The 23,923-nt window shown below is 44.5% G+C and overlaps 1 protein-coding gene across 2 annotated transcripts in view; it reads left to right on the top strand.

Annotated features, from left to right (window-relative positions):
- Positions 1 to 57: 57 nt before the first annotated feature.
- SLC10A7 (solute carrier family 10 member 7) overlaps positions 58 to 23,923 on the top strand; it is a 168,316-nt gene continuing 144,450 nt past the window's right edge. The window contains exons 1-4 of one of the 2 annotated variants that reach the window (XM_056855521.1): positions 58 to 157; positions 4,697 to 4,779; positions 6,640 to 6,776; positions 11,225 to 11,300. In XM_056855521.1, the coding sequence (XP_056711499.1) occupies positions 58 to 157; positions 4,697 to 4,779; positions 6,640 to 6,776; positions 11,225 to 11,300 (396 nt within the window). Of the gene's footprint in view, positions 158 to 4,696; positions 4,780 to 6,639; positions 6,777 to 11,224; positions 11,301 to 23,923 lie in introns of those variants that run through there. The other variant, XM_056855522.1, reaches the window with a different exon arrangement.

Below are 23,923 nucleotides of genomic sequence, written 5' to 3'. Positions count from 1 at the left end.
GAGCCCGTCCGCAGGAGGGGCTTCCGGGGAGCCTGCCAGCGGCGCCCCCTCCGCGCCATGGGCATGCTGGACCGGCTGCGGAAGGAGTGGTTCATCCTGGGCATCGTCCTGGTCATCGCCGTGGCCAAGCTGGAGCCGGCCTTTGGCGTGAAAGCGGGTGAGTCCGCCCGGAGCCTCGCCTGGGGGGGGGGGTCCCGAGCACGCGCGCTCCCCCCGGGCTCCTCTCGCGTGCTCCGCCTCGCTTGTTTGCAAACAAAAGAGGGACTGGGGGGGGGGGGCGTGAGGGCGGGAAGCCTGGTCCTTGCAGGTCTCCCGGGGGTTCAGCCAGCGAGGGCTTGGGGGTGGAGAGTGGAGGCTGTGGCTCAGTTTGTAGAGCATCTGCTTGGCACGCAGAAGGTCCCAGGTTCAATCCCAGGCATCTCTAATTAAAGAGGCAAGTTGGTGATGTGAAGGACCTCTGCCTGAGACCCTGGAGAGCCGTGGGGAGGGGCTGTGGCTCAGTGGTAGAGCCTGGCATGCAGAAGGTCCCAAGTTCAGTCCCAGGCATCTCCAGTTAAAGGGACTAGGCAAGGAGGAGGGGATGGGAAAGACCCCTGCCTGAGACCCTGGAGATCCTCTAGTGGAGGGGCTGTGGCTCAATGGTAGAGCATCTACTTGTCATGCAGAAAACCCCTGGTTCAATCACCGGCATCTCCAGTTAAAGGGACCAGGCAAGGAGGCAATGTGAAAGACCTCTGCCTGAGAGCCGCTGCCAGTCTGAGTAGACAATACTGACTTGGATGGACCAAGGGTCTGATTCAGTATAAGGCAGCTTCATGTGCTCAAGAATCCAGAACTGCACCGTCGTGACCGGGTCCCTCCACAACCTCTCTGCAAAGCGGGGTGGAGGTGGGGGGGAGAGAAGCTGCTTTTCAAGCAGTTTGGGGGTTGCTCTAGACTAGAGCACCAGCTGTAAAGGATCCGTTTCCTTTGCCCGCCCCGGGCCACCGTCCCGAGGTTCAGCTTCCTGGCCGGCGTTTCCCGGCGCTCCTAAACTGCCCCGCTGAGCGTTGCAGCGTTGCACATTGACACGTTGCACAGAGCCGGAGAGCGCGACCCTGCCCACTTCCGCGTGCCAGTCCTCAACTGGAGGGCCCGGGGCGGCGTGGGTGCCAGAACGGAAGCCTTTGCTGTCTTTAAACTGGCTTAAGGCACTTTTCCAATGCACTTTAACGATTGTTTGCAAGTGGGTTTTGCCGTTTCGCACAGTCACATCCAGCTGCAAAGTGCACTGAAAGTGGATTGAAAGTGCATTATTCAGCATGTGTGAAAAAAGTGAAGCAAGAGAGGACGGTGTTTTGTCTTTAACAATCTCTTGTGCGCCCCCCCCCCCATGTGGAAACTGATAAGTGTGGTGCAGACTTTGATTCGTTTATTGATCTGAAGTAAAGGATATAAAAAACCAGTTCCCACGCTGGAAAATGTCTGTTTCTTGTTAATAACTCTCATATAATTTTCAAAGCAGCACTTGGCATAATACACCATTATAGTTGGAAGCAGTGTTTCAAGTTCAGGACTGTTCTGAAATGGAACTTAAACAAATACCCTATTAACTGGCACTGCATGAATGTGTGACTTCCTTACACCCAGATGATGTATCCATTTCACCTGGGAAAATTACTTGTGTTTAACTTGGGATAATTACCTCTTCTCTTCTGGAGAGAACTGCTTGGAACGCATGAATTATGTATATAAATTTCCCTCGGTGTGTGAACAAGCCTGTAGAGCAGTGGCATTAGTTTTCTTTTCTTATGTGGGTTTTTAAAAAAGAAGTGACTTTGGGAGCAATCCTAAGAGGGTCTACTTGGAAGTAATCCCCATTTTAATGAGTGGAGCTTACTCCCAGGAAAATGTTTTTAGGATTGCAGTCTTTGTTACTTTGGCTCCCTTTATACGCCACCCAAAATGATGGCCGATAACACACACAGTATCAATAATATTTCTTTGTTGTGTGGGTTGCAAGTAGTAAGAAACATTCATATATGTAACTTTGTAGTCTTAAATGTTTTAATTGGCCTGTCACGTACTGTAAGCTTACAGAGTATGCTTGTTCAGTTATCAAAATATAATAGTAAAACATAAATAGAACAAATGATGAGGAACACACCCTCAAACTTTATGGAGAGCAAGAAATGCTTAATGCTTTGAACTGGTATGTGCAGTCTGAAACTAGTCAAACCAGCATGGTGTTGAAAATTCTGCACCAAAATGGATTGGCTTTGCTGTCAGGTAGGCATTTAAACTGATGCAGGCACAATGGATCTTTTATTAGAACTGTTTAATTTGTTAGGCCTGGTATGTTCAACACTTCTCAGCAGTAGCTCTTTTTGCTCCATATAACTTCTAATTGAATGGCCAGTTTCTGAGATGTCCTTTGGGAGAGTGTTTCTTATCTCATGTAACATTCTGATAAAAGCTTTTACTTGGCTCTGTAGGAATGGCTGATAATGTAGTGTTTACCCAAAGTATATTTTAAAGCATACATGGTTTCTTAGTCACTGATAACGAGGTAATCCGGGAGATTTTATTGTCTTTAGTGGTTAAGCAAACAGTGAAGCTCCATGGTTCATATGTAATATATGCAGAGCAAGGGACAAGGATCCTGCCATCACTCTAAAACTAGAGCGATGGAAGAACTTTTCTTTAGAGGATATGAGCAATTCAGAAAACTACAGTGTGCTGTCAAGAGTAATAATACCGTAATAACACATTTATGAGTTTTTGCCTTATCTTGATAAAGCCTAGACTTGGTTTCTTCCACTGGCTGTTGTATATAGTGGTCTTTGTTCATTTCTAAGCATGAAGGCCTTTCAGTAGCCACTTTTATAGTTGTTCTTGAAATGTGGCATAACCACACTAGTAGCAATTAAAGGGCTGTTGAACAGCAATTGTTTACATATGTCTGAATCCATGTCCTTCTATTTATTATGGGAATTAGAGAACACCTCCTCCTCTTATGCCTAGTTGCAAGAAGATGACATATTTTTCGGTTTCCTTTATGCCAGACCATCTGCTTATGGTTGGGGCAAAGTTGGATTTGGACATGAGGGTATTTGCTTGTCTCTTTAATGTCCACATCTATTGTTTGTTTGTTTTGTTTATTGCTTTTGGTTTAGAATGGAACCCCCCAAAAAGACTAATAGCATTAATGAGAAAAGCTGGTTCTTGGAAGATATTGTGCTTTTGGAAGGCAAAACCTGGAAACCGAACTACACCTGTGCACCTTTTGGTGTCCACAACTTTATTTTCCTTATTATACCTGGTTATTTTGTATGCAGTCCTTTTTACAGCAAAGTTTTGACGCCTCCTTCAAAGTTGGGGGTGGGGGAAGACGATTGCTCACAGGTCCATATATATGTAAATTCGTTGAGATTGGAGGCTCTTTTCCTAGCATTCAAAGAATATATGGTTGCTGAGAAAATAGTTTTTTCTTGGTAAAGAGCTGTTGCAGTTTAAAGTGCTGCTTAGAATGATGTTCAAGATCATGCATGCCTCTTGGAGAGCGCCTGTGATATCACAGAAGTGATATGACACATCCTATGCCTGTTCTGTATCACCACCTGTTTATTAATTTATTTATTGCTTTTAAATATTTGTGTCACACTTTTCTCCCCGGAGGGACCCAAAGTGGCTCTTAACAACATAAATAAACAAACCAATAAAAACATAAAATAAAGTACACAATAAATAGTCAAACAAAATATAGGAGCTGAAACGGACAAATCTTAAAGGAAAGAGTGGAGTCCTCCCTGGCATTCCTTGGAGTCCTCCTGCCTCTTTGTGATCTGGAGGGAATGTGCATCCTCCTTTTGAAGAGGAACAGGAAACCAGCGTGTGTGTGATTTTGCCGTCAAGTCACAGCTGACTTATGGTGACCCCATAGAATTTTCAAGGCAAGAGTTGTTCAGACGTAGTTTCCCATTGCCTTCCTCCGTGTGGCCTGAGAGAGTTTTGAGAGAACTGTGACTGCCCCAAGGTCACCCAGCAGACTTCATATGGAGGAGTGGGGAATTGAACCCGGTTTTCCGGATTAGAGTCCGTTGCTCTTAACCACTACACCATGCTGGCTCTCTAGCTTGGATATTTTGCCACCCCTCCAACATGGCTACTCACCCACATAACATGGTTAAAACAGATCACAGCATGGTTTGAACTGATTGTCTAGAATTATAAGCCCACATTTTTTCTACTAATATAAATAAGGGTGGCATGCAATCTAAATTATAGTAATTAACAAGAGGTGATGCCTTTTTAAGCATTATAGCTTTTAGAGAAGGTCTTTGGTTTTATTCTTAATTTTATGAAAGTATTACGTTTTTGAAATAACTAGATAGGTCTTTGTAATATCCTGAATCTTGGTATCTTTCTGTTTGTTTCTTTTTTTCTGGCAATACACAATTGTCTCTGCTATTTTCATATTGACCCGAAATGCATCATATCTTCTCTGATAGGGCTGGACTGCATGCACAGTTTGGGTTTCTTGCTCTTGGCTGTGGTGGGGCTAGGAACCTTTTATAGCTCTAGATGGGAGCAACATATATATGTTGGGAAGAGGTAGATACAGATTTATGGGCCCTTTCATGGAAAATAATTCTGGGGTATATGGGTAAGCAACATTAATTTACTTTGCTCGTTTGTTTTTTGTGCGCATTTTTAGGACCACTGAAGCCAGAGATCTCCATTACATACATAGCTGTTTCGGCTATCTTCTTTAACAGTGGACTCTCGCTGAAAACTGAGGTACTGCCAATGAGCTTTATTTTTTCGCTCTTGCTTTTAAGAGAAGTGCGGTTTGCTTTTGAACGGTATCTTAACAAAGAAGGGAGCATCAGGTTGCAATGTGAAATGACAAAATGGAGTCACACCATAGCATCAGCAATAGCTGATTAGTGTTTATAACTATGGTGCATGGGTGGGATTCCCAGCTATGTGTTTGCACCCTTGTCTGAGAGAATCTGGGATTGTGAGGTGGAACTGGTGCACCGAATGAGGGCTGTGTTAAATGTTGGTTTTCTTAGAATATTTTTATCTATTATTATTTTTATTTATTTATTTATTTATTTTATTTATTTATTTATTTATTAAATGTTTATCTTCTTAGAATATTTGAAGAGTTTAGCTTTGCAGTTCTGTAGAAAGTGCATTTTAGAACACATTTGCCTAGCAAGAATCTCACACATTCAAATGGAGCTTAGTCATGAGAGAGAAAATGTGACCCAAGGATTCTAATAGTGACGACCTAGTGTGGTGTTTCAGGGCTGCTGTTCCTCACAGTTCAGTTCAGGTCTGTAAGATGGTTTCATGAATGGCTGATTATTTGGCTTTGGCACAAGGTGACCAGGCCGCAAGGCTGGCCTCCTGTAGTATTTATTTGTTTGTTTGTTTAAAACATTAGTCACTTTTCTTCCTTTAGAAGCTGAAGGTGGCTTACAACATAGATAAAAACACATAAAATACTTGAACAACATAAGCCAAAATTTAAAATCACAATTCAGGATTGCTAGTAAGTTTAACCAAATGCAATCCTAAATAAAACCATCTTCAGCTGCCTCCTAAAGACTGAAAGTGAAGGGGCCAAGTGCACTTCCCTGGGGAGGTTGTTCCATAATTGTGGGGCTGCCACTAAAAAGGCCCTCTCTCATAGGGCGAAAACGCATGGTCGCTTTATCCTCCTTTAATCCCTGTTTCAGCCAGGATTCAGCCTGGATCGAACGCATGCATTTCGCCTAATGTGCGTTCGATCCTGGCTAAAACAGGGATTAAAGGAGGATAAAGCGACCATGCGTTTTCGCCCATATACCCATCAAATGAGCTTCTTTGATTGATGGGACAGTCAGGAGGGCCATTCCCTGTGATCTTAATTCCTGGCAGGAAAATATGGGAGAAGAAATATGTTCGAAAATGTCATTATTGGAAGGATGTGTTGTAGCGCATAATTTGATCTGTCTGTGTTGCTTTTGTGTGGATGTGCTTCAAGTATTCCATGATTAAGTGATGACATTTCCCTGAAAGCAGTTCGTTTTGCGTTACATTTTTTTGGATCTTTCCTTGCCTCACTTCTGAGAACCAGAGACATCAGAGTTCATGTTCCACCATACTTTCGTAGTTAAGTGAGCTCAAAACTGCTTTGCAGATCAGAAGACAGTTGCTTGACAACAGCCATCTTCGTGCATAAAATGAAGGCTACAGTGGATGTGTGCTTAGGGCGAGAGGTGTATGTTAGATGAGAGAAACATATTTGTCAGTACATCACAATGGGGTGAATCACGTACTAGCTAGTCTTTTTTATGGGAATGACTAACCTGAGGAAAATCTAGTTTAGTAAATAAAGCTCTAAGTGTGTTATTTAACTTAATAGCTAGGGATGCTTTCTGCCCAGTTTCTTTTTAATCTGCCTGCATTTTATTACCGTGACTTTTAGTTTATGCTTCATCAGCAGGCAATAGGCTATTTGTCTAATATCTAAAGGAATGAATGGTATATTTATGGATATGGAAGCCATGGTTCTCTGACATATGTGGTTATGAGACCACCTTAAACAGTACAAAATATTCTTCAGCTGTTACAACTGCAACCTTTTCTCCTCTCTTTGCTTTTCAGGAGCTGACAAGTGCTTTGATGCATGTGAAATTGCATCTTTTTGTCCAGATCTTCACACTAGTATTCTTCCCAACAGCAATATGGCTATTTCTTCAGCTGCTATCTATCACACCTATAAATGAATGGCTTTTAAAAGGGTACGTTTTAACATCTCAATGGTGAAGTATTTACTGCTGCTTTTTTCAGTAATGTGCTTTCAGTAGGGTTTTTTTTAAGTGAAGTGATTTTTCGGTGTAGGTTAATACTTTGACACATGCTGCTGAAAAAAAAAGAATATGTAAAAGACTGCTCTTTCAAAATCTCGGTCTTGTGTATGAAGGCTTGTCAGCTAATTTTATGTGTAGGGAGTTATTCAGTGTATCATGCCTCGTGTTGACAGGCCTTCTGGATTGAATTTGTTGTGGTAGCTTTCAAGGAACACTGTGGTAGGAAAAAATGAGCATTGAATAGGTGTTTATACCTAACAGCATGCACAACCCATTTCAGTGGTTATCTTTGGGGGTATCAAGCTATGCATACTGGGAGGACTGTGGGTAGCATGTGTTCTCCGTATGTGCAGTTTGGTGGCCCCAAATGTAAGGGTAAAGGTGCAAGCACTGGGTCAATCCTGACGTTTACTAGGCAGACTGTGTTTATGGGGTGGCTTGCCATTGCCTTCCCCAGTCATCTACCCTTTACCCCCAGAAAGCTGGGTACTCAAATGGCCCCAAATGTAGCAACTGAAAAGGGCTGAATACATAGCATATTCAGTTTCACTCTGTTCAGATAGGCAGATAGTAATTTCTAAGGTCTTTGGTTTTGTTTTTTCCTCTCTCCAATTTTAAAATGAAGGCTTCCTCTCATTCTGCAATAAAAGGATGGCGCCATATAACAAGAAAAACATAGTGTAGCTACATGGGTACCAACATTAGTGAAAGATGTCAAGAGCGATTGCAGTATGTTGTACTTAATTCTTTAAGGAAAGCACTTTAAATGGACTTTCACTATAGAAGCAGTTTAATTGTCTCTAGAGATTAGAACTTGGTCCCCTAATGAGATGAATCTACCTTTCTGTTAGCATATGGGGTTACATCAAATTATCCCCAAGCTAAATCATTAACTGTGGTTGTGATCAGAAGAGTTGAGCAGGTATGCGCAAGATGAATCCATGCACTCTTGGGAATTTTTTCTCTCTTTCTGCAGCAGTTTCATAGCCAAGTGGTCACATTTCTTTTTAGCTAAAGATCTATCTGGCAGTTTGGACCGGAATGTTACTGAAAGAAAAGTGCATCAGAGCCAATGGGGTACATATCCTTTTCTACATCCATAGGGAAATAAATACACTCCACAGATAAACACACACGTTAATGTTGTGCACTTTGTTTAGAATGGGAGTGCAAATATAAAAGAGGCTTGATGTATGAACATCCACATGAGTAAGTTTAAAAACAAAGACAAAACTGTACAAAAAAGTCAGTCCCTCTGTTTAAGCCATTGACAGGTTTCCTTTTAGTTAATCTCTGCCAAAACTCACTTCTAACACAGAGCAGTCTATAAGAGCCTATTATTATTAATTTAACTTCTGAAATGATTGTAAACCCTCATTCTTTTATTCCTTTAGTGTTGCATTCTTCTCTGCAGTGCAAAAAAGCTTCCCCCTCTTCCCAAGTACAGACATAATAACAGGGAGATTACTGTGATCTTAAGCACACTTACTCTGAAGCAGAATTTAGTGATACCAAGGCCCTTATAGTAAAGGATTACAGTGAATTGTTGTTTTCCATAAAGGGGTTCAATGTGATGCAGCAACCCCCCCCCCCAAATCCTGATGTTCTGTCCTGACTACTGTTTCTTTACCGACTGTATTAGAGGAATAGTGCATAAGCCCTGCTGGATCAGACCAGTGGTTCATCTAGTCCGGCATCCTGTTTCATACCCAGGCCAGCCAGATTCCCCAGAAGGCCTACAGTTGGGGCACAGATGTGAAACGTTCCCCTTGTTGCTCTCAACAGCAACTGGCATTCAGAAATATACTGCCTCCAGACAAGGAAGTCCTGTTTAGTCATTATGGTTAATAGCCATTGGTAGACTCCCACAAATTTGGCTAATGACCTTTTAAAGCCATTAAAACTTGTGGCTATGACCATATTCCAGTGGCAGGGAGTTCTGCAAATTAATTAAGCATCACATGAAGAAGTCCTTCGCTTTGTCTGTCCTGAATCTTTTGCCTATCAACTTCATTGGGTGCTCCCATGTTCTAATATTTTAAGGGAAATGTGTTTTTTGTGTGCATTTTCTCCATACCATATATACGTTCATGAACTTCTGTCATGTTTTCCCCACACCCAGTCATCTTTTTTTTTCCTGAGCTGAAAAGCCCTTTTGATCATTTTGGATGATCAAATCTAATAACACTTAAAATGTGTATAGCCCTTCCTGGGCATTCAGAGTGCTTCGTACGTTAACTCAGTGAGTCATAGAGCAAAACTCTGATAAGTTAGCGTGATACCCCACCCCATTGCTTCTGTGGGGCTGAAGTCAGAGAGAATAGCCTGCCTGGGTTGTTAGTTGGAGGTCACTTGCCAGACCAGATGTTTCCCAAATGATAGGTGAGATCTAACATCTTGGGAGTGGTCCTCATTCCTGGGCCAGGCTGATCCGGTAGGAACATGGGTGTATACATCAGTGGTTGCCTGGTTGGTGTAACCCTAGACTCTCTCGGTGTTGGCCTTGGTGGGCCGGTCTCAGAGTGGTGTCCTCAGGGGGCTGTGATTGGTGGCAGCCCCCCCCCCATTGACAGAGTACAATGCTACCATGTGCCCTGAGGCTGTTTGCAGGGGCTGTCTGAGTGTGGGTGTAGTTTCTGGCTGAGAGGGAGGTCCAGGATATGGGGCAGTGAACTTATCTGCTTCGTAATGGGACATCCTTGCCATGTCTGCAGAGCTGAGGCACTGCTCTCGGGATGTCTGGTGCTTCTTTGAGTGCTCCAGATGGACATGCCTGTGGAAGAGAGCCAGAGTGATGCTTGCAGTAATAAAGGAGATTCCCCCTTGGGAGACAGGGGTGTCCTGGCCCTCTACAGCGCTTCCCCCCATCTGCCCTGTTGCTGAGTTGTGCGTCTGCATGGTGCACCCATTGCCAGAGTGCGTGTGAGCTGCCGCTATGGTGCAAGATGTTAAGTTTCATGGTCACAGGGCCAACCGACATAGCCCCAAGCCATGCGATTTGGCATCTGACCTACCCATGAACAGAGCAGGACTTAGGTTGGCCACCAGGTGCCACCATTGATGATGCTGGGGGGGTGCCAGCTGGAGACCAGTGGGTGCTGGGCACGGTGGTTGTCAGCCTCCTGTGGTTCTTGGGGCACCAGGAGTGTGGTGGCTGTGGTTTTTTGGGTGGAGGGTTCCCTTTTTCAGACTCCATGGGCACCTATGGCCTATGCCTTAGGTTTTTCTGGAGCAACTTTCCACTGGTTCCAGGGGGTATTTCTGGGCTGGAACAGCTTAGACAGCCAACTAGCTCCCACTGTGGCCCTGGGCCCTCCCCCACTGGCACAGGGAGTTACACTGGTGGCACTCTGGCAGGATGCCTTGGCAGTACCCTGCCAGCACTCGGCCCTGGCACGGTGGTGCCAGAGCACTGTGCCAGTGTATCTCCAGGTTATGCTGGCATATCCTGGAGACAAACTGGTGTGGCTGCCAGTCAGCATCCCGAGTACTTTCTCCCCCTTCCCTCAGGATTGCTTTCTAAGTATATTTGCTAAAAGGGACGTACGTACATGATTGGTTTACTATTAGGGTTGGGACTGCTGCAGACTATTTTGTTAGAGGAACAATCATAGGGCTCTTTTTCAAAAAAGATATTTAGGGACCTAAGAGTTGCTTATGTTAATTTATATGCAGGCTGCAGTCCAGATCTCCAAGTGCTCTCTAGTTCAGTCTTCTTTGTTTACTTTGGAAGAGGAAGAAGAAGAGTTGGTTTTTTATATGCCGACTTTCTTTACCTCTTAGGGCAGAATCAAACTGGCTTCCAGTCACCTTCCCTTCCCCTCTTCACAACAGTCATTCTGTGAGGTAGGTGAGGTTGAGAGAGTGTGACTAGCCCAAGGTCACCCAGCTGGCTTCGTGTGTAGGAGTGGGGAAACTAATGCAGTTCACCAGCTTAGCCTCCGCCGCTCGTGTGGAGGAGTGGGGAATCAAACCTGGTTCTCCAGATCAAAGTCCGCCGCTCCAAAGCACTGCTCTTAACCACTATACCACTCTGGCTCTTGGAAGGGAATCTGACCTGTAGATTCCTTTGAGTGCACAAACAGGCCTCCTCTTATAATTGAGGAGCCTGTGAGAACTTTCAGGACCAAGGATTGGTGGATAACTGCAAAATAAATGTAGGAAGTAGCTCAGACATGTTTAAGGTAAAAGATCTCTTTGTTGTCTGTGTGTGAAGATCTAGAGGTCCTCCCTGTATTTCTGTTAATCTTGTCACTAAACAGGATTTACATTATGGCTTCTGAATGTAGTGACTAATCTTTTTCTTTTTCCTCTGTGGTTTATTCATGTTGGTAATTGCACTGAATATTACATTTGTGTGTGTGTTTTCTCTCTCTTAGTTTACAGACAGTAGGCTGCATGCCGCCTCCTGTATCTTCAGCAGTGATACTAACCAAAGCAGTTGGTGGGAATGAGGTGAGTTTTGTTTTTAATTAACATGGTTTTAAAAAAAATGGTTGGGATCAAAGTATTTTGATTAGAGAGAAGCTGATTAATATTGTTTCATATTCTGTCAATTAGATCTCACCATCTTTTAGGCAAGATAGAAGGATGGATCTTATAGGTCAGCCACATGGGGGAAAAAATCTCAAATCATGTTTGCGTGGGACAAGTGGCCCCTCCCCTTTTCTATAACATTGAGGAACAGCAGATTCTCAGTGAAGAGGTTAAACATCCGTGATCTCGGTCAAGAAAGCTCAGATGTTTTGCCAAAATGGGATGCAGTCCTTTTAAATTTGCAGGGACCCATGTTCACCAAAATTCATATGAATGGAAAAAAATAATTTAAAAGCCTCAGCCTTTCTCATTCCCACTGATTCTGTCACAGGTCCAAAATTAATACTCGCACTCTGGCTTTGGAGAGTGTATCACTGAAAAGATGCTAGAGATGAGGGTGGTGGTGAGTTGGACCCAGATTGTTTCTCCTCTGTGACCACTGGCACCCTCTGGGGAGAAGGTTGGCATATGGGAGTTCAACAACAACACTTCTCAAAGTACTGTTCTTGTGCTCACTCGCACTCTCAAAATTTTGTGCTCAGACGTCATTGTATGCCATGGTTTGAACAAATGCAGATTAGTTGTGATGTACAAATGGAGATGGCCCAGTTTTGGCTAGGGTTTGTAGGTGGTTTGCAAAACACAGTTTGTATTACCTGCCCTTTGTTAGGCTGAACAAATTCACAAGCCGTGGTTTGTTGAGAAGTGCCACCCGTCAAAGCTACTTGATCATGGAGAGAATGATATTAGGAAGGATGCTGGGAGGTGGGAGAGGCAAAAAGCAGGCTAACGGGTTTTATGCATAAACTGTGTTTGAAACTTATGCTGGTGGACTAACCTTGTTGCACAAACCATGGTTTATTGTGGCATCTGAATGCAGCCATAAGTCTTTCAAAAGTAGTTTGTGTTTTTTTGTGCATCATGTTTCAGAGTTGAAAGCAATATTCTGGAGCTGTCCGTGCTGGTAGTGACCATGAGCCTAGCAATACGGGAGAAGCTTTCCTGCTCCCATATGACATTCTGCCCCCATTTGATAGCAATAAAGGGGAGGTAGTGGTTGTTGCTCTATGTCAGTGGTTGGCAAACCGCGGCTCGCGAGCTGCATGCGGCTCTTTGGCCCCTTGAGTGCGGCTCTGCCACAAATGACCACCTGCGGGTCCCAGAGCGCTCGCCTGGCGCGCTTCCTTTCCCCCCCTTCCTCCCGCGCGTGCCCCAGCCGGCTGAGGTAGCCCGGTGTGCTGTGGCTCGCGTGAGAAAGAGAGCGCAAGTGGGTCACGCGCCGAGAGGGAGCCGATTTCAACCCCACCAACATTGGCGCTCAGAACGCCGCGCGAACTTTTCTATTTCCCCCCGACTTCCCGGTTTCTCCCTGTCCAGCACACATGCGTGTATGTCACGAGCGGACCCTGCTGGGCCCTGCTCAGACGTAACCACCCCTCCCAGACGGGAGGCTCCCGCCTCCTTGAAAGGAAAGGGGGAAGGGATGCCAAAATCCTGGGCGGAACAGGCGGCCCCTAACCAAAGAGGCGCGTTTTCTCCCCAGGAGCCAAGAGCCGACGGAACCCCGCCGGCCACTCGGGAGGGCTCGGGTCCAAAGAGCGAGGCCCCACCTACCTCACCAGTCGGGGGGAGAAGGAGGAACCCCGCGTCGGCTCAGCCAGGAACCGGCAGGAACCCGGGGAAGCAACCAGCCGTGGCTGAGCAACTCGGCCAGCCAGCCTCAGCCCCGACGCCCAGCTGAGAAGCGGCAGGGCGCTTCGCGGACGCGCGTGCGCTGCCCGGTCCTAATGAGGACTCGGGAGGCAGGGCTGGTGGGAGGGAGGATCCGAGAGCCAGGCCTACAAAAGGCCAGGGGGGCGGAGGCCGAGGAGGAGGGCAAAAAAACGGCCGAGGGGAATAGTTTTCAGTTTGAGAAGACTGCTTTTGTTTTGAAAGGTGAGTGCAGTTGCCGGGTCACCCTAAATTCCCCACCCAGTCGCTCACCTCTCTGGTTGCACCTGTTATCAGACAGAGAGGCGCCCATAACAGTACGTTTGTTGTGGGTGTAACATTTGAGGGGATGAAGAGCACATGTGGGCTATGTTGTTGTTCTTTTTTAACGGCAGGAGCTCTTGGCTCTCAAAAGAAATCTCAATCGTTGTACTGTTGATATTTGGCTCTGTTGACTAATGAGTTTGCCGACCACTGCTCTATGTAAATGAATTGAAGAGAATCTCATTTTTGCTAGCTAATGAGCGGATGCCTGAAAAAGGGCTGACTGCCCAGAACTTCTCTTAGCACTTACCACTTCTAGCAAATAGTACTCAGCGCTTTTTGCAACTGCTCTTCTTATTTAAAACAAGTACAGCACATAGGATTCCTGCAAGAGTATCCCACGGGTGAGTGACACATCATTGAAGTGTGCTGAAACAGTAGCAAAGATTATTTCAGTTTTGCTTCTGATAGGTTGTCTTATGGAATGTGAGCACGTGATTCATTGTCTCCTTTCTAGAGGCTAACAGCAATTGGTAAAAGTTTGAAGTAGAAGTCACAAATAAGTTTCAGCTCTGTGTGTTCAGTTGCCGTAAGAATGGAATGATGTTTCGGGATTTTTGAAAAGCCTGTTGGAGGGCAGCTCTTAGGTGAAGATTTCAAACTATCTGAAAAGATGCACAACAAAAACGTTAAAATGTTAGCTAACTGATGCCTACAAAAATGTCTTTGGGAAGCTCCTTGAAAAGTTGGCTTGGTTTAGAGAATCAAATGTAGCTTTGAGTTTTACCACCCCACTCTATAAAGTGGCGCATTCAGTGCAAATAACTTAGGAACCTGAATAATACCACTGTGGCAGACAAGGTAGGAGAGGGTTTGTGCAAGTGATGGAAGCCCCTTATCCTTGCATAAAAGGTCGGTGTGTGTGTGTGAATGACCGCTGCCTCCTCCCTTAAAACTGGCAAGGGGGGTGGGTTGTGGGTGTGTAAAGAGCAGAGCACCACATCAGCATAAGCTCTTAGCCAGGCAAGCTGAAGGGGACAGCTTGTTTTGTTTTAGACTTGAACCTAAAGATGTTGGGTAAAGGGCAGGAGAGAATCGAACTGTGGCACACATCCTCCAAGCCCAGTTCCCCTTCCTCTGGGTCCTTCTGTTGGTGGGTGATACTCAGTTGCTGGCAGAATCTTAAGTGGCGACTTGAGCATAAGAAAGGCCATGCTGGATCAGACCAAGGCCCATCAAGTCCAGCAGTCTGTTCACAGAGTGGCCAACCAGGTGCCTCTAGGAAGCCCACAAACAAGATGACTGCAGCAGGATTATCCTGACTGTGCTCCACAGCAGCTAATATAATAGGCATGTTCCTCTGGTCCTGGAGGGACTTGGCTCCCTCCAATATCAATCCGCCCTCCATTTCTTCAGTGAAACTTGCTAATTTTACCTAGGTAATTTCCTTGTTTTGGCAGAAAGGCATAATGAATGTTCACACAAACATTCATTGAACTCTCCTATTTATGATTGTGTTATGCATTTAAATCTATATGAAAATCTTGGGTTTTTTTATTGGTATTCCAGGCTCAAAGGGCAATGTTTATTGTAAGAGAGGTTACACTTTCAGATCTAGCAATGCCTCCAAATCTAAAACCTTTTCTGAAAAGAAACCCCATGGGGCAAGGGAAATTATTGCATGTGTTGAACTCTTAAGTCATAGTCCAAGGTCAAGGCAGCAGGAGTCTGTTTGAAAAAGGTTTTCTCTCTGCTTGGAAAGCAAATGAAAATCTCATCATTTAACTTTAAAATAATTGAAGAATATTCACTACTGTTTAAAGAGCAAGTTCATTGAAAAAGAATGGTAGTTCTTTCTCTGATATAACAGTGGAAGAAATTTTTGCCTTTTTATTTTTTGATGCAACAAGGGATGTTCAAGCCAGGAGAGTGGAATAAACAATTCTTCCCTCTCTCCCCCACCTGCTCTCCCCCTCTGGGCTTCTATAACTTCTCAGGGAGTTGAGCTGGCAAATTCCAATTGACTGTCAAATGCTCTCACTGTTTCCTTGGAGAATGCTCCGTCTTCATCAGGCTGAGATTTGTTTTGTTTTCCATTTTTCTTTTGGTTTTACTTATAAAGCCATATTTTCTGCATACCTGGGGAGTTCCTTCAAGTATCTAGAAATCTTTGTTTATGGGTGGCCTGGTTTTGAAGGCGCGAGTCATTTTAACTGTTTAGTCTGAAGATCTGCATCTTGGCAGCAAATCTTTGGCTGTTACAACACTAGGTATTCCCAGCGATGTATCAAGAGTTTGGAAATGTTATAAAAAACATCACTTTAAAAGAGTTTTTGGATACTATGGCTAAAAAATGGTTGGAAGACGTCTTCACAGCTAAAGGGGCCAAACAAAGTGCGAACAGTATTTTTTATAACAGTTTCAAACTCTTAATACATCAGTGGGAATACATAGAAAGTGCTAACAGTATTTTTTATAACGTTTTCAAACTCTTAATACATTGCTGGGAATACCTAGTGCGGTAACAGCCTATGTTTTAATAAAACCAAAGGTTTCAGAGTTAGATTATATTGTAAGGTGCTTGGATCCTGAATCATTATGGCTTTTTCTGTCCTGCATGCCTCCATGAGAAAAGGCACAGCAATGTGGCCTAATGGCTACAGGTATCCTGCCTCAATGGGCCTTAATGGGTCTGTTTAAGCAGCTGTTCAGGGCTTGGGGGAGGTGCCCCCCCAAGTGGGAAGTTGCATGTCTATGTGAGAAGAAGTGCTGTTCTGATGTGTGAGAACTGGAGGGTGAGAGATTCAAAACAGATAAAAGAAAGTATTTTTTTCATACAATGCATAGTTAAATTGTGGAACTCCCTGCCCCAAAATGTGGTTAAGGCTACCAACTTGGAGGGCTTTAAGAGGGGAGTGGACATGTTCATGGAGGAAAGGGGTATTCATGGCTACTAGTTAAAATGGATACTAGTCATGATGCACACCTATTCAGTATGAGAGCAGCATGCCTATTATATTAGGTGCTGTGAAACACAGGCATGATGGTGCTGCTGCCGTCGTTTGGGGGCTTCCTAGAGGCACCTGGTCGGCCACTGCGTGAACAGACTGCTGGACTTGATGGGTCTTGGTCTGATCGAGCAGGGCTTTTCTTATGTTCTTATGTTAGTAGCAAAATGCCACTGCTTGGAGTTAGCTGATGTTCCTTGGGTTGCAGGATCTCGTTCTGTCTCTGGGGATCTAATGAGGGACAGTGGATCAGCTGCCCTGTTAGGAACGCCTCTGTGCCTCCACCTCTGCTCCACTGGTATATCTGCAAATAAAGCAAATACTGTAAGAACATCACAAGACTCCAGTGCCCTCTCCTCCTCAGGCGATTAAATCTTGGACTTTTCAATTTCAGAATATTCTTTGTTTGAAAGCTTTCCCCATGTTTGTAAAGCAACATTGCCTTACAAGCGTGTAATATTTAATGTGCTTATATTTTAAATCTGTGGCGGTTTTGCAGGCTTTGACTGCATAAGAGAATGCACTTGTGTCGGATTAAATAATGAGCTGAGCCAGACATTATTAAAAACACAAGCTGTGAAGATTATAGTCTGGATGATATTTAGGGAATCCCCTCCCTCTCTGATCTTCCAGGACTCCCTAAGCTCTGAGTGAATAAGCAGGCTGATTCCCCCTCCCCAATCCCTCCCTGTTCAGATCTTTTGGGTTAATTTACAAAGTCATTAGTTGTCTGCATAACTGGGGTATCTCTGAGTAGGTAGTGACCCTGCCTTGTCTGTGAGTTGCCCCATTTTGTGGCTTTCACCATCCATGTATAGCCCAGCCACTTTACTATTAGATATAGCAATTATTTTACAATAAATACATCAAAATCCCACCTCTGAGGATTGCTCAAGGGCAGAGCTTCACATTAACTTGGGTCATTTATGCATGGGAGGTTTACCTGAGGTTTGTTGCTCGCTGGACCCACACTTTCCTGTTGGGAATCTATGCACCAGCAGTCTCCAAGTTCAAATCAATTCCCGCCCCTTTAAATGCTGCATTGTAATTGGCTTTCTTGTAGTGCTTACTGCTAGAGAAAATGCCCCCCAAAAAACCCAGTTGCCACACAAAAAAGCATTTTAAGAACAACAACCAAAAAAAGAGCAATCTGAATGGAAGGGGTGGGTGGGAGAAATCCAAGCCTCGGTTTTAAAAAGCTTTTCTTCTGCTCAGAACGAGCTTCGAGGAAGCAGGAAGTATTTCAATCCCCGCCTCTGGACATACTGCTTTGTAACTGGCTGTGAGCGAAACCAAGCTTGCGTGCCCTGCACTTTGCCTTCTGCATGGGGATTTCACCCACGCTTTGCTCAGGGAAGGTGGAAGAGTCGGATTAACAGAGGAATGGGAAGACCCGGACATTGCAAAGGCTGGCAGTGAGGTCATCTCTAATGGATGGAAAACTCACCCAATTCAGACCAGGGGCGAATGTGAATGAAAGTACCCATGCATAAATGAACTTGGTAAATATGAGTTTGAATAAAGCAGGAGTGGTGGACATTTTTAGGGGAGAACGATTGTGCAGGAAAAGGAATGGTTTGCTATTCTTAGTTTTGCTAGATGTCTTTTATAAGTACTCCTGCTTTTCCCCTAGAGGAGCTTATTTTCAGTCTTGTATAGGGCTGTGCACCATTTTCCCCCTAGTATTTTTCGGATTCGGTTTTAATGAACCTGAAAATCTTCAGAAAAGCCAAGTCCCTATACGGCATTTTGGGGGCTTTTTTTGTGTATATGAAAAAAATTGGGTCCATTATACGCTATGGGGAATCTTTTTGGGACCCCTCGAAGATTCGCCATTGACTAACATGGAGCTGTTCCCTTTAACTTTTAAAGGGAATGGCTGCTTTATATCCTATGGGGAATATATCCAGGGCTCGGGGGGGGGGGGGGCGGCTGTTTTTTTTTTAAGGTAGAGGCACCCCATTTTCAGCAAAGCTGTAGGGGACTCTCCTTAAAAGAATCCCCAAGTTTGGTAAAGATTGGGTCAGGGGGTCCAGTGTTATGGGCCCCTCAAAAGAGTGCCCTATGCACCCTCCATTGTTTCCACTGGAGGAAAAATGGGCCCCCATAAAATTGGACTCCCTGACCCACCCCTAGTCTTGGGCTAGACTGGGAAGAAAACTCACTTTCAGAACAATTGGAAGAGTCATTTGCAGGGGAGAACCGGCAGGTGGATAAGGGATGTGCCTTTCTCATGTAAATTCCCCCTCTCCCTGATTAGCATGAAGCAAACTCGAGGTTGAGATCCATGTCTCTCCCATGTAAATAAATTGTCACAAGTTACACAGTGGTAAATCCAGACTTGTGTCAAGCATTTGTACTTGATAAGAGGACACTGCCAATTCCAGCTACACAGTGCATCCCAGTATACAAAACAAAATTCAACCCTCAATGTTTGAAGTTGCTTTCAACAATAAAATTAAGACAAGCAGTCAAAGGAGTGTTTTCTCTACCGTAGCCTTGTTGAAGTTTAGGAGATATCAAGATTAGTAACTTGTGGATATTAAGCTGAGTCAGGCTTTTACAGTAACCAGGCCAGAAAAGAGTGTGTCCATTCTTTATGGTGCTTGTCAGCTGATTTACTTCTTACTGTATCTCATATGGCTTTATCCCATTAAATACTCTGGGATTTACTTCTGAGTAAACATGCATATTACTGAGCAGTAACGTCCATTTGTTATAATGATAGGATTGGATCCAGCCAACCTTTTTGCTCAGTCTGTCCAATTTCCCTGTTCCACATAACTTTTATCCAAGCTGTTCCCATGATATCCATTAGAGCCTTTTTGGTGATCAAAGCAGATCCTGTCTCCCTTTTACACCAGCAGAACATTCAGCAGGTGAGGCAATGTTTTATGTACACCATTAAAATGTTACATGTACATCTCTGACCTGTGGAGGAAGCAAAAGTGCCCATCAAACTCTTTCCTAAGTCAAGGCGTACAGCTATGCGTACAGTTTTCTTTTCAATTTTAATTTTAAACTTTAAAAAATTCTCATAATGCTAAACACCATATTACCTTGTAAATTCAAGCTTGATTATACTTGGAACAGGGCAGCAATAGAAACTGTCATGCTATGCTATTGATGGTAATTGAGAGCTTGCCAAGTATGGTATTGATCTTGTTAAATTTCTTCCCAAATTACGGAGAAAACTTTTGGTATTGAGTTTTCTTTTTAATTAGCAGAGGCCAGATGCTCCAGGCAGAGAACACCTGTGCTACCTGAGGTATTGGGAGTTCAGAGCCCTGGCTTTCTGCATGCCAGTGGAAATGAGAAATACCTGATATGGATTGTTAAAGGCCTTAGCCGCTGCCTTTCTCAGGATATGGTCTCATTCTGGAGATCTCAGGAAAATTTGCTTTAGCAGCGTAAGCTGGCCACTGGTAACAAGTTTGGATGGAAGATGTTCTTCGTGAAAATCTGGGTCAATCCCAACTATCCTGAGTTTGTTAGCATCTTATTTAGGTGGCTGGTACGTAGTAGACTACTCCAGCTCTCTCAGTAAAAAAACTTAATATCTTTCCATCTTTTCAGAGAGGGTTTTAATTAAGGAGTTTTAATTATACTTAGGAGTAACAATTTAGCAAAATTGTCTAGATCTATAGTGCAGTCCTAAGCAGAGCTGCACCCTTCTCAGCCTACTGAAGTCAATGGGCATAGAAGGATGTAACTCTGTTTAGGATTGCACTGAGGATATTTTACAGATTTCCTTTAAAAATACTATGATATAAAGTTCTTAATTTCAGTATAAGTTTTAATCTCACTTCTTCCATGCCTATGGCAATGAGTTTATGGCTACTCACAAGGCACTACAAAACGCAGCAAACTGAGGTGGAAGTACCGCATCACATTTTGTACTGATGAACCTCCCTTAAGAAGAACACCATGACTTCAAATACGTTGGAAGGCATTTTAACCGGGCTGATTTTTTTCTTAATGTGGTCTCCATGTATAACATAGAACAGTGCTCTGCCCTTTCGCTTAGCAAAGTGGCAGACTTCAGATGGATCAAGAGGGAATTTGCCTGTAGGAGATTCATTTCATACTCTGGACTAGGGTTGTCAGGCCCCTCTTTGCTACCTGTGGGAGGTTTTTGGGGTGGAGCCTGAGGAGGGTGGGGTTTGGGGAGGGGAGGGACTTCAATGCCATAGAATCCAATTGCCAAAGTGACCATTTTCTCCAGGTGAACTGATCTCTATCTGCTGGAGATCAGTTGTAATAGCAGGAGTTCTCCATCTAGTACCTGGAAGTTGGCAACCCTACTCTGGAACCTGTTATCCAAGGGCTCCCTCTCATTTAACATTTTGCACTGGGATAAGGATACCAGAATACAAAGTACATACAGGTTGTGTCAGTTGAGAATGACATAAACACCTATTATCTCAGAAAACTAGAAGTCATCTTCTAGTTGTCACTTCAATGAATTTTAAGAAAATTTTTGATTCGGCTGTGTGAATGCTACTCACAAATGTTGTTGAGTGTATACATTTTGTTCTCTGGCATCTCCAAATGCAAAATAATAATAATTGAAAGAAGAAATCTCACTTCTTCCATGCCAATGGCGATTAGTTTATGGCTACTCACAAGGCACTACAAAAAAGCACTATCAATAATGATCCTGTTATCCTCAGCAGCTTAAATTTCCGGACACACAATCTATAGGAGAAAAAGGAACAGCTTTAATGTTTTCATCCTTCTAAAAAACCTTCATTCTTTCCCCCATACTTTTTCCGTACTAGTCAGAGTACATTTTGAAATGTGACTGGATCTCAGCGATGTACTAAACTATCTCCTCTGCCCCCTACCCCTTCTGCTACGTTAAAGAAAAACCCCGACAGTGCATAAGCAGGCCATATAACCACAGCCTATAAGAAATGCGAGGGCAATTGTGAAGCGCCAATCCACTGGCAGGAATCTGCCGAAACGGTAATGTTTTTTCTCTTGCCAGGAGCCTCCTTCTTGCCTAGTGTCATTTCTTGAGCTCTTATGGGATGAGATTAGTCTACAACAACAAAGTAGCCAGATGTCTGGTTCAGAGAGTGTCCCAGGGGTCAAGGTATGGTAGGCAAGTGGAATCATCTGGGGTGAAGATCAAAGATACCTGAGAATTACTTATGGGCACATAGTGTGTGTCGTGCCCATTATTAACAGCCTGTGAAAATTTGTATCCCTAATTAACCCTTTTGTTGATTAAGGTTTTAGAATGTGAACGCGGCAGTGAATGATACGTATTTGTTCTTTCTAGCAGAAATGAGCAAATGCAGAAAAATCACCTAAACTGTTTTCTGCTGTGTATAATCTAGCCAAAACAAGGTATTTCAGAAAGAATATTTATCTTGATTCAATTTTATAAATTGTTTTCTGGCGTAAACAAAATCAAAACTGAATGTCTTAAAGTCGTTTCTCTCCCTTCCCCCTCCAAAGACTGTTCTTAATTAAAACCCAATTACTTGTTATTTAACTAGATTATCCTGTGGGGAGTGTTGATATTATCCTTTGTTTTAGCATTAGACAAAGTACAGTGAATAGTGGATTGGGTTGAAAAAGAACATACAGATTGCTCGATGTTTAACTCTGCTGGCCAACAGTTCTCTCTGGCTTTTGTGCGTTCAGTCTTTGTTATCAAGGGCCTCATTAGTGACCTGGTTGTCTGCATCTTAACCACGGCAACTTCTCTTTCTTCATACACAAAGTCATGTTAATGTGTTGATATGTACTTGTGGGGGTGGGGAAGAGTGGCTGTGTTCAGGGTGAAATTGCATTTGCAATTTATTGCCTCTGATACATGTTGAGCAATTTTAAGGGACAATTTTGAGCGAGCAGACATTTTTAAACCCCAGTAGGAAAGCCCTCTGGAGTAATTTAAAGAACATAATTGATTTATCTGTTTCAAACTTGACAGCCCTGCCATTTTCTTTCTTGCTCTCTCTCCCACTCTTACTTAACAGCACTAAAGGAAAGCAGAATGGGCTGATCATTGCTACAAGAATTGGTTACATTTTAAACTTTCATTTCTTACTAGTAATGCCTGAGGTCTATGTGGGTAAACTGAGGCCGTTAGCGTTGCAGAGATTTCATCATTGCTTGATTACTTCTCTTTATTGTAGCCTATCTAACAACAATAAAAGCATGGGCCGTTAATGAAATAAAATAGTGGCTGGAGAGAAAAGTGGGTTGTGATCTTTGGCAAAGGCTATACTGTTGCACTGCATTTCATTGGTACCCTATATGTGTAGGGTTTCCCCTCCACTGAACAAAACTGAAATCTAGGGCAATGTCTGGGATCTAACAGGCTATAAATGGAAAAGTGCTTTAGCAAGAAACTGAGCCATGTATGAGACAGTGGAACAAATAGCACTTTTGACCAGGAATAAACAGCACATGGGGAGTAAAATATCAGCATAAAGCTTTATTTCCTCCATAAAATTTTGCTTGCATAAGGAAAAAAAGGTTTTGTATGATGTGAAAATGCCCACAGTAAGCATAAGATCTCTGAATCCTGGCCTGTGTCCAGAGCTGTTACATGCAGTTTATATACCAGACAATATGAATTCATAGCCAGGTACATGTAATTCAAGAAGTCAATGCACTTGAACTGATAGTCAGGTTCTCTGCAACTAACACAATAAACTTTTAGTTGGCAAATGATTTCATTTAATTTGATTTTTAATTTTTACAAGGTGTTTACAAATGTGAACATTCTCTTCCTTAACATCAAACATGGCAACATTTGTGCTTAGTTTAAATAAAGGCTAGAGTGCCTGTTACATACATACCGTGTATACCCGTGTATAAGCCGACCCGCGTATAAGCCGAGGTGCCTAATTTCTCCCCAAAAATGGGGAAAAATTAGGCACCCGTGTATAAGCCGAGGGTCGGCTTATAACCCCTCCCCCCCCACAGGCTTACCTGGGCTCCCGGCAGAAAGCAGCGCGGGCCTGTGGCGGCGGCGTCACAACCGGGCGAGGGCCGGGGCAGCCTTCTGCAGCTGCAGAAGGCCGCCCCAGGCCGCCCTCAGCCGCAAGAAGCGGTGGCGCGGCCGGGCGAGGGCCGGGGCAGTCGCCCCAGGCCAGTCGCCCCAGGCCGCTCTTTGCCGCGTGAGGGCCAGGGCAGCCTTCGCAGCCGCCCCAGGCCGCCCCCGGCCGCGAGGAGCGGCGGCGCTGCTGGGCGAGGGCCGGGGCAGACGCCCCAGGCCGCTCTCGGCCGAGAGGAGCGGCCGGGCAAGGGCCGGGGCGGCCGGGCGAGGGCCGGGGCAGCCGCCCCAGGTTGCCCCAGGCCTCTCTCGGCCGTGAGGAGCGGCGGCGCGGCCGGGCGAGGGGTGGGGCAGCCGACCCAGGCCGCTCTCGGCCGCAAGGAGCGGCTACGCGGCCGGGCGAGGGCCGGGGCAGCCTCCCTGCAGCTGCAGGAGGCCGCCCCAGGCCGCTCTTGGCAGAAGGAAGCGGCGTGGGCCCGGCGGCGGCAGTAAGTTCCCTCCTCCCCCCTCCCCCCTCCCCTCCCCTACCGTATTGACCCGCGTAT

This window comes from Euleptes europaea, chromosome 9 (assembly GCF_029931775.1).
Source record: "Euleptes europaea isolate rEulEur1 chromosome 9, rEulEur1.hap1, whole genome shotgun sequence".
In the NCBI taxonomy this organism is placed as follows: Eukaryota; Metazoa; Chordata; class Lepidosauria; order Squamata; family Sphaerodactylidae; genus Euleptes; species Euleptes europaea.
Note: the sequence above shows the minus strand (reverse complement) of the source record. Positions and strands in the feature narration are given on the sequence as shown.